This window comes from Pan paniscus, chromosome X, assembly GCF_029289425.2.
Source record: "Pan paniscus chromosome X, NHGRI_mPanPan1-v2.0_pri, whole genome shotgun sequence".
NCBI lineage: Eukaryota > Metazoa > Chordata > Mammalia > Primates > Hominidae > Pan > Pan paniscus.
Genome location: NC_073272.2, coordinates 67878474 through 67892666, shown reverse-complemented (window position 1 = coordinate 67892666; position 14193 = coordinate 67878474). Strand labels below are relative to the sequence as shown.

At 39.0% G+C, this 14193-nt stretch overlaps 1 protein-coding gene across 5 annotated transcripts in view; it reads left to right on the top strand.

Annotated features, from left to right (window-relative positions):
* Positions 1-14193, top strand: part of OPHN1 (oligophrenin 1) — a 386455-nt gene that overhangs the window by 190685 nt on the left and 181577 nt on the right. For all 5 annotated transcript variants that reach the window (XM_003816906.6, XM_014343473.4, XM_008970014.4 and 2 more), the window contains exon 6: positions 6441-6542. In XM_003816906.6, coding sequence (XP_003816954.2) covers positions 6441-6542 — 102 coding nt within the window. The remainder of the gene's footprint in view (positions 1-6440; positions 6543-14193) is intronic.

The window sequence follows — 14193 nt, the reverse complement described above, 5'->3', positions numbered from 1 at the left end:
TATTCTTTGGGTTAAAAAAATAAATATATTTTATGATGAAATGACAATGAAGTCAGTATATATCCACATTTGTGGGACACAGTTCATTATGTAGAAAGGAAGTTCATTGCTTTAGATATATTGATCAACAAATAAGAAAGATTAAAAACAAATGTATTGAGCATTTAAATTAAAAAAATTGATAACAACAACAAAACCTACCCGAAGTGACAAAACAGCTGGACATATAAGACTTAAGGGCAGAAGTGAAATAAATTAAAAAACAACTATAACAATAAAAAATGGTAGAGGTAATTAACAAAGCCAAAAATTAGTTATTGAAAGGATTAACAAGGTAGACTGGCAGGAAAATGCAAACAAACACAGTAGAGAATATAGAGTAAAATAAATGAAATATTACAGACACAACAGATTTGTTAAAAAGACGAAAGAATTATAACACATTTGAAAAAAAGAGATGAGGTTAATTCCCAGAAAAATGTAAATGGCCAAAAGTTGGCAAAAGGAAAGAGGGAGACTGAGTAGACGGATATATATTAAAGATATTGAAATGGAATTCATACTTCCCCTCCCCTTCACTCCCTCAGAAAAAGTGGTCCCCCAAAATTTTAACCTTAGAAATGAGTCGGTTCAAATCCTTTCATTACTAGTGTAAAGGAGAAAAACATGTGCTTATTGTAATCAAATTAGAATTGCAGGAAAATTAAGTAAATAATATTTATATGATAACCTATAGCAAACATTATACTAAATGGAGAAACTTTAAATATGTTCATCTTACGATGGAGAACAAGAGAAAGATACCCATTTGTCTACTATTGTTTAACCCAGTACTGGAGAGCCTCACTAATACTGTTAGAATGAAAATTGGCCGGGCGCAGTGGCTCATGCCGATAATCTCAACACTTTGGGAGGCCGAGGCGAGCAGATCACCTGAGGTCAGGAGTTTGAGATCTGCCAGGCCAACATGGCAAAAACCCATCTCCACTAAAAATACAAAAAATTAGCCAGACATGGTGGCTGGTGCCTGTAGTTCCAGCTACTTGGGAGGCTGAGGCAGGAGAATTGCTTGAACCCGGGAGGCAGAGGTTGCAGTGAGCCGAAATTGCGCCACTGCACTCCAGCCTGGGAGTGAGACTCCTTCTAAAGAAAAAAAAAAATAGAAAAGGAAAGAAAATTAAATAAGTGCACAAAGATGGGAAGGAAAGATTTAAAATTGGTTACTATTTGAAAAACATTACAAATAGCATGGTGTTATTTGCAGATGATATAATTATATAACTGGGAAAATCAGCAGCATCAGTAAACTTTATAAGGACTAATAAGAAATTCACCAGATTGGCAATGACACGAGTAATTTGCCAAAGTTAATATTATTTTTAATACGTGCAATAAGTAACCAGTAAATGTGATAAGTAATATTGATACGGGAGGGGGGCAGGCAAGTGCTAGGAAGAGAAAGGCCCGGTCCCTGGCTAGGGCTCCACCCCTGGGCCTGTGCCCACGGACCTAGGTGAGGACAGGCATTTCTGTTTTCATGCCAAAATGTTGCATTTTCCAAGACCACCCTGGCCCGCCATGCCCCCATCCTGTGCCTATAAAAACCCCAAGACCCTAGAGGGCAGAGACACAAGTGGTTGGACATCGAGAGGAACACACAGGCGGAAGAACACAGCCGCAGACACCAGCAGACACCAGGAGGACACCGGCAGACACCAGGAGGACACCGGCAGACACCAGGAGGACACCGGCAGACACCAGGAGGACACCGGCAGACACCAGCAGATGCCAGCAGGACACCGGCAGAACCAGCAGTTGCCAGCAGGTCATCTATGGCGGGAAGACGCTGAGTTCAGCCGAGGGCGGTCAGAGGAGAGGCAGGAGAGCTCGGCGGCTGAGCGGCCTGACTCCTGGGGAAAACCAACTTCCCACTCCATCCTCCTTCTGGCTCCCCATCCATCTGCTGAGAGCTATTTCCATCATTCAGTAAAACCTTGCACTCATTCTCCAATCCCATGTATGATCTGATTTTTCCGGTACACCACGGCAAGAACCCGGGATACAGAAAGCCCTCTCTCCTTGTGATAAGGCAGAGGGTCTAATTTAGCTGATTAACACGAGCTGCCTATAGACAACAAAACTAAAAGAGCACACTGTAACGCACGCCCACTGGGGCTTAAGGAGCTGTAAGCATTTGCCCCTAGATGCTGCCTTGGGGTTAAAGCCCACATGCCCCACAACCTGCCCATCTGCATGCGCCCCCTAGAGGTTTGAGCAGAGGGGCACCGAAGAAGCGAGCCACAGCCCAGTCTCATGCCCTGTGAAGGGGATAAGGGAACTTTTCCCGTTTCAATATCATTCACATTAGCAATAACAACTAAAATATGCAGAAATTATTTTCAAAAGAAATACACAAGATCTCTATTGGGAAAAACATTAAAATCTAGTAAAGGACATGGAAGAAAATATAAATAAATTCTAGACCTTTCCTCTTTTCAAATGGATTTCGTTAATATTATACAGATGTTAATTCTCCTCTAATTAATCTATAAATTAAAGTTTAGTTGGGTTTTTAGCTTAATATGCACAAATAGCTAAGTTAACCTTAAAAAAAAGACAAAAGAAGGGAGATTTTCTCTACCAGGCAGCACACATATTACAAAGTCAGTGGAGTGAAAACAGTCGGATATTGGTCCTCAAACAGAAGGCTAGTCAAACAGAATAGATAGCTGAAGTTCAAACTCACATATTAATTTAATATAAAATAAAAATCGCACTCCAAATTAATGGGGAGTGGAAAAATTCATAGGTGATTATAGGAATAATGAATCTCTATATAGAGAAATATAAAGCTGGATTCCTACGTAACATCACAAACAATGCTGAATTCCAGGCGGATGAAGGGCCTAGAAGTGAAAGGCAAAACTCAAAGGTTGTTTCTGTCCTGTGTATATACCCTTTTCTGATAAATATATGGAACAAACTAGGAATTCAAGGGAACTTCTTCAAGCTGATTGATGGCAGCTGTAACCAAAACTAGAAGTTAACATCACACATAAGGGAAAGACTAAAATCTTTTCCTCTATGGTAAAGAACAAAATAAGGATGTCTACGTTCTTCACTTTGATTCAACATTGCACTGGAGGTTCTAGTTAGCATAATTAGCCAAAATTGGGAAGAAGTAAATCTATCTCTATTTGCAGATGACTTCATGTTGTATATAGAAAATCCTAAGGAACACACACACACAAACACATACACACACACACAGAACTAATGAAGGAGTTCAACAACATTGTGTAGGATACAAGATCAGTATATAAAAATAAATTTTATTTCTATCTACTTTGGAATAAAATTGTATGTCTATTGACATTAATAATGTGAACATTAAGAAAACAATCTGATTTAATCAAAATGATTAAAATACTTAGGTATAAATTTAACAAAAGATGTGCAAGACTTATATGCTGAAAACTACAAAACATCATTGAAAGAAATTAAAGAAGCCCTAAATCAATAGAAAGACAAGCTGTGTTCATGAATTGAAAGCCTTAATATTGTTAAGATGGCATTACTCATCAAGTTGATCTACAGATTCAATGCAAGCCCTATCAAAATTCCAGCTGGCCATTTCACACAAATTGGTAAGATGATCCTAATATCCACATAGAAATGGAAAGGACCAGAATAGAAAAAAATGTCAAAGGCAAATTTTTAAATTTCAAAACTTACTACAGGCCGGGCGTTGTGGCTCACGCCTGTAATTCCAACACTTTGGGAGGCTGAGGTGGGTGGATTACCTGAGGTCAGGAGTTCGAGACCAGCCTGGTCAACATGGTGAAACCCCGTGTCTACTAAAAATACAAAATTAGCTGGGTGTAGTGGCACATGCCTGTAATCTCAGTTACTTGGGAGGGTGAGGCAGGAGAATCTCTTGAACCCAGCAGGTGGAGGTTGCTGTGAGCCGAGATCGCACTGCTGCACTCCAGCCTGGGCAACAAGAGTGAAACTCCATCTCAAAACAAAACAAAAGAAAACTGACTACAAAGCCACAGTAATCAAGATAGTGTGGTGCTGACATAAAGATAGACATATAGATCAATAGAATAAAGAGTCCAGAAACAAACATTTATGGTTCACTAATAATTTACAAGGATATTAAAAGCAATCAGTTGGGAAAGAATACTCTTTTGAATAAATGGTGCTGGGACTACCGGATATTTACTTGCAAAAGAATAAAGAAAACATAGTACATCCATACAGCCAAATAATATTCAGTCATAAAAAGGAGTGGAGTACCGATACATGCTACAATATGGATGACCCTTGGAAACATTATGTAAGTTTAAGAAGCCAGTCACCAAAGGCCATAGTGCAGATTCCAGTTAATATGAAAGATGTAGAATAGGAAAATCCATAGAGATGAATGTAGACTGTGGCTTTTTGAAGGTGGGTGGAAGGGGGAATGGAAAATGATTACTAATGTGATTAAGATTTCTTTTTGGGGTGATGAAAATATTTTGGAATTAGATAACAGCAGTGGTTGCACAGCTTTGTGAATATGCTAAAAACCACTGAATTGTACACTTTAAAAGGATGAGTTTTATGATATGAGAATTATATTTCAGTTTTTAATTTAAAAATTGAATTGAAGGGGAAAGTATTCCATAGAATCTTATCGGTCCTTGGTGAAGGCAGTAAGGTTTTCTGGCCCATGCTTTTCTCAAATAATTGGTACTTTAAATTGATTCAACAGCTGGAGGAACAGTTTGTTCTTCCTATGTTTCGTGTGAAAATGTCTACCTCCTGTGTTTTGGTATCTGAGTTAGGGTTGGGCTATGGAACTTCTCGAGTTGTATTCCTAAGACGTCTTGATTATTTATAAGCCCCATGAATGTTATTCCATCCATGATAATCTGGGCTACATGGACTGTGATCTTGGATGTTAGTTCAGCTTATTTGAACCTTAATTTCCTTTACAATATCTGCTTCTCAGTGTTGTAAAGTCTAAATGAGATAATAGATTTTAAGTGTCTATCATAGTGCCTGGCCTGATGTAGGCCTTGGTTAATGAATGTTAGCTTCCTCCCTACACGTTTCCCTTCATTAAAAAAAAATAGTAAAAAGCACATTTCTTTCTTTCTTCCCTGCCCACCCCGCCCGAAACAGAGTCTTGCTCTCTCACCCAGGCTGGAATGCAGTGGCACAATCTCGGCTCACTGTAACCTCCACCTCCCAGGTTCAAGCAATTCTCCTGCCTCAGCCTCCCAAGTAGCTGGGATTACAGGCGCGCACCACCAAGCCCAGCTAATTTTTTTTCTCTTTTTTTTTTTTTTTTTGTATTTTTAGTAGAGATGGGGTTTCACCATGTTGGCTAGGCTGGTCTCAAACTCCTGACCTCAGGTGATCTGCCCGCCTCGGCCTCCCAAAGTGCTGGCATTACAGGCATGAGCCACTGTGCCCGGCCAAAAGCACATTTCTTATATGTCACAGGTCACTCAGCTCTGTCCTAGCTTCCTGCCCAGCAACAGATTGCTTGTAGCAATAAACCATGGGTGATTTTTTTTTTCTTTGATCCGTGTGTCCCCTGCTGTGCCTCTTCTACTACCTGGCACATTGCAGGTGCTCAGTGATTTTGGATTTCGCATGAGACAGCACAAGCCATTTACATTGATTTTCCAGCATGATGCTAAGAGAATAGTAGAGTGTCAGCATTAGTCTGTGACAAAGGAACATTGTTAGTGCTACTTTAGATGCTGTGTTTCTTCCAGTTGTGCTGAGTAGCAGAGAACTTAATTAAATTTCATACTCGAGAAGAGTAAAGGCTGAGTCCTTCATCTGCCACAAATCTTTACAACCCTTGCTTTCTAGTTAAACTTTCCAGGATTTTTTTTCTCTGTTTTTAATATCAGCTTTTTGGAGTGAAGTGCTTAAATAATATCAAGTAATTTATTAAAAAGAGACAATCCCAGGTTCCTATTTCTTTGGAAATGTTTTACTTATTATTAGCTGTCTAAGTGCATTGTAGATTAACCTTTTCATGACAAATATCTACTTCACTTTTGTGTTATGTCTTCTTCCTTTGTAAGAAAATTTGAATGAGTGGTTAATCTATGTGAAAAATATTGGAGGGAAGAAAATATATCTACTGCACAGGCCCTTTTAAGGTATCATTCTCTGAGGAGCAGCTTCCATAGCTTTCAGCTGTAAAAATAGGGACTGCCATTTCTGCAGGCAGAATGGTTTGGGGTTATATTTCAGGAAGCTGAAACTGCTGAGACCAATACAAAGTTAATTCGCCGTTGCTTTTTTTTTCCTTCCAGGAGCTAGAGGGATTGACCACCTGAAACCTGACACTATCTCCTTCATTCTCCTTTCTAAGCAGACAGAGTTACAACTACAGACATTTAATCTTTGCCCTTCTTTCCCACCTTTAGGAGCGGAAAAAGAAATTTGAAAAGGATGGTGAGAGGTTTTATTCTTTACTGGATCGGCACTTACACCTGTCTTCAAAAAAGAAAGAATCTCAGTTACAAGAGGTATGTTCACAAAGCCTGCCCCTGCCTTCCATTGCTAGCTATGCCTTAGAAACAGTGTGAATTTTGTACTGCAAGGCTTTTCCCATACCCCGTCTCAGCAGGGAACCTCATGTGATAGTAGCACTTGTAGTCAAAACTGTGGCCTGAGACTCAGAAGCCCTGAATACTAAGCCAGCTCTTCCACTAACTCAGGGTGTGACCTTGGATAGGATACTTCTTTCTTTGCCTCATTCCATTATCTGTAAGAAGAGGAGTCGAGAGTCCCTTTCAATTGCAAGTCCAAAATCCATGCGAGGATAAAGTTAAACTAGTGTTGTATTTGGTAGAAATCAGGAACAGATCTTCTACTTTTTTCCCTGAGATATTCCACAACCTTTTTTTTTTTTTTTTGGTGAGGGGTTAGGGGAATGTTCTGTTTTGGGACTACTGCTTACCTGGGACTTGCAGTGCCTTCAGTTCAAATAAGCTACCATTCGGTGAGACCCTACCACATGCCATGAACTGTACTGGATGCAACATGGCTACAGAAACAATGAGACATGATTCCTGCCCTTCTGCAGCTTACTGTTGGGCTACTAAATAAGAAAACACATTACTCTTATACAAATAGATTTTTTTTTACATACTTTAATGTGTATATGGTGCTTTTGTTGGGAGTGGGAAATGAGAATAGAAGACTTATGTTTGGATGTGGGGAATTTCCTTTGTGGAAGAATGTTGCCCTTCCAATTTGACGTGGTCATTAAAATATAGGTAAAGTGTTTGACAGATGAAAATGGAGAAATGGACCTTTCAAACAGAGACCAATGGCCCAAGGATGGAAGGAACATAAGTAGAATTCTATTTTAGGAATCTCAAACAGGCATAGGTTGTAGGGTGAATTAGATCAGGGAGAGACTAGAAGCAGGATAAACAGTTTAGGAAACTATTGATCTAGGAAACGATCTAGGGGAAAGTGACAGAGCCGTAAGAGAGGCACTAGGGAAGGAAAAGAAGGAATAAACTGATTGAGAATTTTTCTAATGGAAGAAGGGGTCTATATGTTCAATGAAAGATTCAGTAATAATGGAGATTTTAAAGATTCAAGTATGAAAAGAGATATCTGATGGAATAATATCATAGGCAGGAGCTGTCATCTTGTCCATGGTCACACAGATTGTGGCAGAGCTGGAGCTCATCTCCTGATAACTGGTTTCATAGATATCCATCACATCATCTGAGGTGCTTGAAGGTAATAGGTCAAGAGCCTCAGTGTGGCCGGGTGTAGTAGCTCATGCCTGTAATCCCAGCATTTTGGGCGGCCAAGGCAGGTGGATCTCTTGAGGTCAAGAGTTTGCAACCAGCCTGGCCAACATGGCGAAACCCCAGCTCTACTAAAAATACAAAATTAACCGGGCATAGTGGCACATGTCTGTAATCTCAATTACTTAGGAGACTGAGGAAGAAGAATCGCTTGAACCCGGGAGGCGGAGGTTGCAGTGAGCTGAGATCACTCCATTGCACTCCAGCCTGGGTGACAAGAACGAAACTCTGTCTCAAAAAAAAAAAAAAAAAAAAAAAAGCCTTAGTTGTGGATGGAGTTAGTATTGCAAAGAAGAAGGACTACTTTCCTTCCATAAACTAGAATTGAGTCTGGGATCTTCTATCATTTTCCTTTTGCCCACTTTTGTTTTTTTCCTTTTCTATCTATTCTGTGTCGCGGTTTCTATGCAGAAAACAGTCAACAGGCCTGAGACTGCTATGCTTAGAAAGACCTGTTTACAAAATTAGCCCTTGGAATGGCATCTGGGAACTTCACTGTTAAACAGCTCCCAACATTGATTTAGAAGTTTCCCTTAATGCATAAGAATGGCTGACTGTGCCAAGCCTGGCTCTGCAAATAATGTAGCTTATGTCGAACACCTTTTTCTTCTGGTACTCTTGAATTTTGGTTGTGCTGGGCAGAGTGTGCCTGTGTAACTAGCCCCCCAGTAAAACCCTAAGCTACTCATTCTCTTATGAGCTTCCCTGACTGATAACATTTTCTCTGTGTTGTTACAACTTGTTGAAGGAAGAATGAAATGTGTCTTGGGTGACACCACAGTGAGAGATCTTTTGGAAGCTTGTACCTAGCTTCATCTGCATTTTGCCCCAGGCACCTTTTCTCTTTGCTCAGTCGGCTGTGTACGCTTTCACTGAAATAAATCTTAGCTGTGAGTACTACTATGTTGAGTACTTTGAGTCCTGCTCAAAAAAGATTTATTAAAGAATTATTAAAATTGGGGTGGTCTTCTGGACCCTGGACACAATCCAAACTATTGGAGACTTTTGCTAGGACACCTTCTGGAGTGTTCTAGGTGTTTGGTGCTATATCTAGATGTCCTTTTATTACTTATTCAATAAAAAAATGAGCAGGGCAATCTTGAGTTAGTCACTTTCAAAAAATTTAGATTTCATCTTTAGAGAAGTTTTAGGTTTACAGAAAATTAAATAGTAAGTACAGAGTTCTCATATGCCCTTACTCCCTCACACAGTTTCTCATTTCCCCTTTTAGGATCATCTTGCATTTGTGTGATACATTTGTTAGAATTGAGGAGCCAATGTATTAAACATTCTATGGGTTTTGAAAAACATATGATAACATATATCCAGCATTACCATATTGTACAGGACAGTTTCGCTGCCTTGAACATCCCTGGACTTTATGCCTCCCTCCTTTTACCTCTACCTCTGAGACCACTGATCTTTTTATGGACTCCATACTTTTGCCTTTTCCAAAATGTCATATGGTTGGTATCATATGGTTTGTAACCTTTTTTGATTGGCTTCTTGTAGTTAGCAAGATGCATTTAAGGTTTCTCCATATCTTTTCTTGACTTGATAACTCAGTTCTTTTTAGGGCTGAATAATATGCCATTGTCTGGTTGTACCACGGTTGGTTTATCCATTTGCCTATTGAAGGACTTCTTGGTTTCTTCTGAATTTTGGCAGTTATTAAAGCTGCGATAAAAAATTGTGTGCAGGCTTTTAGGGATATACATTTTGATGTTGTTTGAGTAAATACCAAATAATACAACTGCTATCATATGGTAAGATTTTATCTAGTGTTGTAGGAAACTGCCAAACTGTCTTCCAAATTGACTGTAGCAGTTTTTATTTCCATGAACAATGAATGATAGCTCCGGTTGCTCCACATCCTTGTCACTATTCTGCGTTGTACCATTAAAAGTAATGGCAGAAATCACAGTTACTTTTGCACCAACCTAATATGTACATGGAATATCTTTCCATTTATTTTGACCTTTGATTTTTTTCATCAGTGTTTTGTAGTTCTCCTCTTAAATATCTTGTCTTTTTGTGCCTGGCTTATTTGACTTAACAAAATAACTTTCAGTTCCATCCATGTTGTTGCAAATGACGGGATCTCATTTTTTTTCATTCTTTTATTTCTGATGCCACTTCTTTATGTATTTACTCTCTTACTTATTTAATGTGGCTAAAATATTAACAATTTTATTGATTTTTTTCAAAGAACCAGCTTTTTGGTTTTGTTGATTTCCTGTTGTTAATTTCGTTGATATCTTCATCTTCTTTTTTTTAATTATACTTTAAGTTATAAGGTACATGTGCACAACGTGCAGGTTTGTTACATATGTAGACATGTGCCATGTTGGTGTGCTGCACCCATTAACTCATCATTTACATTAGGTCTATCTCCTAATGCTATCACACCCCCCTCCCCCCACCCCACATCAGGCTCCAGTGTGTGATGTTCCCCACCCTGTATCCAAGTATTCTCATTGTTCAATTCCCACCTATGAGTGAAAACATGTAGTATTTGGTTTTCTGTCCTTGCGATAGTTTGCTCAGAATGATGGTTTCTAGCTTCATCCATGTCCCTACAAAGGACATGAACTCATCATTTTTTATGGCTGCATAGTATTCCATGGTGTATGTATGCCACATTTTCTTAATCCAGTCTATCATTGATGGATATTTGGGTTGGTTCCAAGTCTCTGCTATTGTGAATAGTGCCACAATAAGCATATGCGTGCATGTGTCTTTATAGCAGCATGATTTATAATCCTTTGAATATATACCCAGTAATGGGATGGCTGGGTCAAATGGTATTTCTGGTTCTAGATCCTTGAGGAATCGCCACACTGCCTTCCACAATGGTTGAACTAGTTTACACTCCCACCAACAGTGTAAAAGTGTTCCTATTTCTCCACATCCTCTCCAGCACCTGTTGTTTCCTGACTTTTTAATGATTGCCATTCTAACTGGTGTGAGATGGTATCTCATTGTGGTTTTGATTTGCATTTCTCTGATGACCAGTGATGATGAGCATTTTTTCCTGTGTCTGTTGACTGCATAAATGTCTTCTTTTGAGAAGCGTCTGTTCATATTCTTCGCCCACTTTTTGATGGGGTTGTTTGATTTTTTCTTGTAAATTTGTTTAAGTTCTTTGTAGATTCTGGATATTAGCCCTTTGTCAGATGGGTAGATTGTAAAAATTTTCTCTCATTCTGTAGGTTGTCTGTGCACTCTGACAGTAGTTTCTTTTGCTGTGCAGAAGCTCTTTAGTTTAATTAGATCCCATTTGTCAATTTTGGCTTTTGTTGCCATTGCTTTTGGTGTTTTAGACATGAAGTCCTTGCCCATGCCTATGTCCCGAATGGTATTGCCTAGGTTTTCTTCTAGGGTTTTTATGGTTTTACGTCTAACATTTAAGTCTTTAATCCTTCTTGAATTAATTTTTGTATAAGGTGTAAGGAAGGGTTCCAGTTTCAGCTTTCTACATATGGCTAGCCAGTTTTCCCAGCACCATTTATTAAAAAGGGAATCGTTTCCCCATTTCTTGTTTTTGTCAGGTTTGTCAAAGATCAGATGGTTGTAGATGTGTGGTATTATTTCTGAGGGATCTATTCTGTTCCATTGGTCTATCTCTCTGTTTTGGTACCAGTACCATGCTGTTTTGGTTACTGTAGCCTTGTAGTATAGTTTGAAGTCAGGTAGCATGATGCCTCCAGCTTTGTTCTTTTGGCTTAGGATTGTCTTGGCAATGTGGGCTCTTTTTTGGTTCCATATGAACTTCAAAGTAGTTTTTTCCAATTCTGTGAAGAAAGTCATTGGTAGCTTGATGGAGATGGCATTGAATCTATAAATTACCTTGAGCAGTATGGCCATTTTCACGATATTGATTCTTCCTATCCATGCGCATGGAATGTACTTCCATTTGTTTGTGTCCTCTTTTATTTTGTTGAGCAGTGGTTTGTAGTTCTCCTTGAAGAGGTCCTTCACATCCCTTGTAAGTTGGATTGCTAGGTATTTTCTTCTCTTTGAAGCAATTGTGAATGGGAGTTCTCTCATGATTTGGCTCTCTGTTTGTCTGTTATTGGTGTATAGGAATGCTTGTGACTTTTGCACATTGATTTTGTATCCTGAGACTTTGCTGAAGTTGCTTATCAGTTTAAGGAGATTTGGGGCTGAGATGATGGGGTTTTCTAAATATGCAATCATGTCATCTGCAAACAGGGACAATTTGACTTCCTCATTTCCTAATTGAATACCCTTTATTTCTTTCTCCTGCTTGATTGCCCTGGCCAGAACTTCCAACACTATGTTGAATAGGAGTGGTGAGAGAGGGCATCCCTGTCTTGTGCCAGTTTTCAAAGGGAATGCTTCCAGTTTTTGCCCATTCAGTAAGATATTGGCTGTGGGTTTGCCATAAATAGCTCTTATTATTTTGAGATACATCCTATCAATACCTAGTTTGTTTAGAGTTTTTAGCATGAATGGCTGTTGAATTTTGTCATAGGCCTTTTCTGCATCTATTGAGATAATCGTGTGGTTTTTGTCTTTGGTTCTGTTTATATGATGGATTACATTTATTGATTTGTGCATGTTGAACGAGCCTTGCAGCCCAGGGATGAAGCCAACTTGATCGTGGTGGATAAGCTTTTTGATGTGCTGCTGGATTCAGTTTGCCAGTATTTTATTGAGGATTTTTACATTGATGTTCATCAGGGATATTGGTCTAAAATTCTCTTTTTTTTGTTGTGTCTCTGCCAGGCTTTGGTATCAGGATGATGCTGGCTTCATAAAATGGGTTAGGGAGGATTCCCTCTTTTTCTATGGATTGGAATAGTTTCAGAAGGAATGGTACCAGCTCCTCCTTGTACCTCTGGTAGAATTTGGCTGTGAATCCATCTGGTCCTGGACTTTTTTTGGTTGGTAGGCTATTAATTATTGCCTCAATTTCAGAGCCTGTTATTAGTCTATTCAGGGATTCAACTTCTTCCTGGTTTAGTCTTGTGAGGGTTCATGTGTCCAGGAATTTATCATTTCTTCTAGATTTTCTAGTTTATTTGTGTAGAGGTGTTTATGGTATTCTCTGATGGTAGCTTATATTTCTGTGTGAAAGGTGGTGATATCCCCTTTATCATTTTTTACTGCAACTATTTGATTCTTCTCTCTTTTCTTCTTTATTAGTCTTGCTAGCAGTCTATCAATTCTGCTGATCTTTTCGAAAAACCATCTCCTGGATTTATTGATTTTTTGAAGGTTTTTTTTGTGTGTCTCTTATCTCCTTCAGTTCTGCTCTGATCTTAGTTATTTCTTCCCTTCTGCTAGCTTTTGAATGTGTTTGCTCTTGCTTCTCTAGTTCTTTTAATTGTGATGTTAGGGTGTCAATTTTAGATCTTTCCTGCTTTCTCTTGTGGGCATTTAGTGCTATAAATTTCCCTCTACACACTGCTTTGAATGCATCCCAGAGATTCTGGTATGTTTTGTCTTGTTCTCGTTGGTTTCAAAGAACATCTTTATTTTTGCCTTCATTTCGTTATATACCCAGTAGTCATTCAGGAGCAGATTGTTCAGTTTCCATGTAGTTGAGCAGTTTTGAGTGAGTTTCTTAATCCTGAGTTCTAGTTTGATTGCACTGTGGTCTGAGAGACAGTTTGTTATAATTTCTGTTCTTTTACATGTGCTGAGGACTGCTTTACTTCCAACTATGTGGTCAATTTTGGAATAAGTGCAATGTGGTGCTGAGAACAATGTATATTCTGTTGATTTGGGGTGGAGAGTTCTGTAGATGTCTATTAGGTCCGCTTGGTACAGAGCTGAGTTCAGTTCCTGGATCTCCTTGTTAACTTTCTGTCTTGTTGATCTGTTTAATGTTGACAGTGGGGTGTCAAAGTCTCCCGTTATTATTTTGTGGGAGTCTAGGTCTCTTTCTCGGTCTCTAAGGACTTGCTTTATGAATCTGTGTGCTCCTGTATTGGGTGCATATATATTTAGGATAGTTAGCTCTTCTTGTTGAATTGATTCCTTTACCATTATGTAATGGCCTTCTTTGTCTCTTTTGATCTTTGTTGGTTTAAAATCTGTTTTATCAGAGCCTAGGATTGCAACCCATGCCTTTTTTTGTTTTCCATTTGCTTGGTAGATCTTCCTCCATCCCTTTATTTTGAGCCTGTGTGTGTCTCTGCACGTGAGATGGGGCTCCTGAATACAGCACACTGATGGGTCTCCTGAATACAGCACAATGATGGGTCTTGACTCTTTATCCAATTTTCCAGTCTGTGTCTTTTAATTGGAGCATTTAGCCCATTTACATTTAAGGTTAATATTGTTATGTGTGAATTTGATCCTGTGATTATGATGTTTG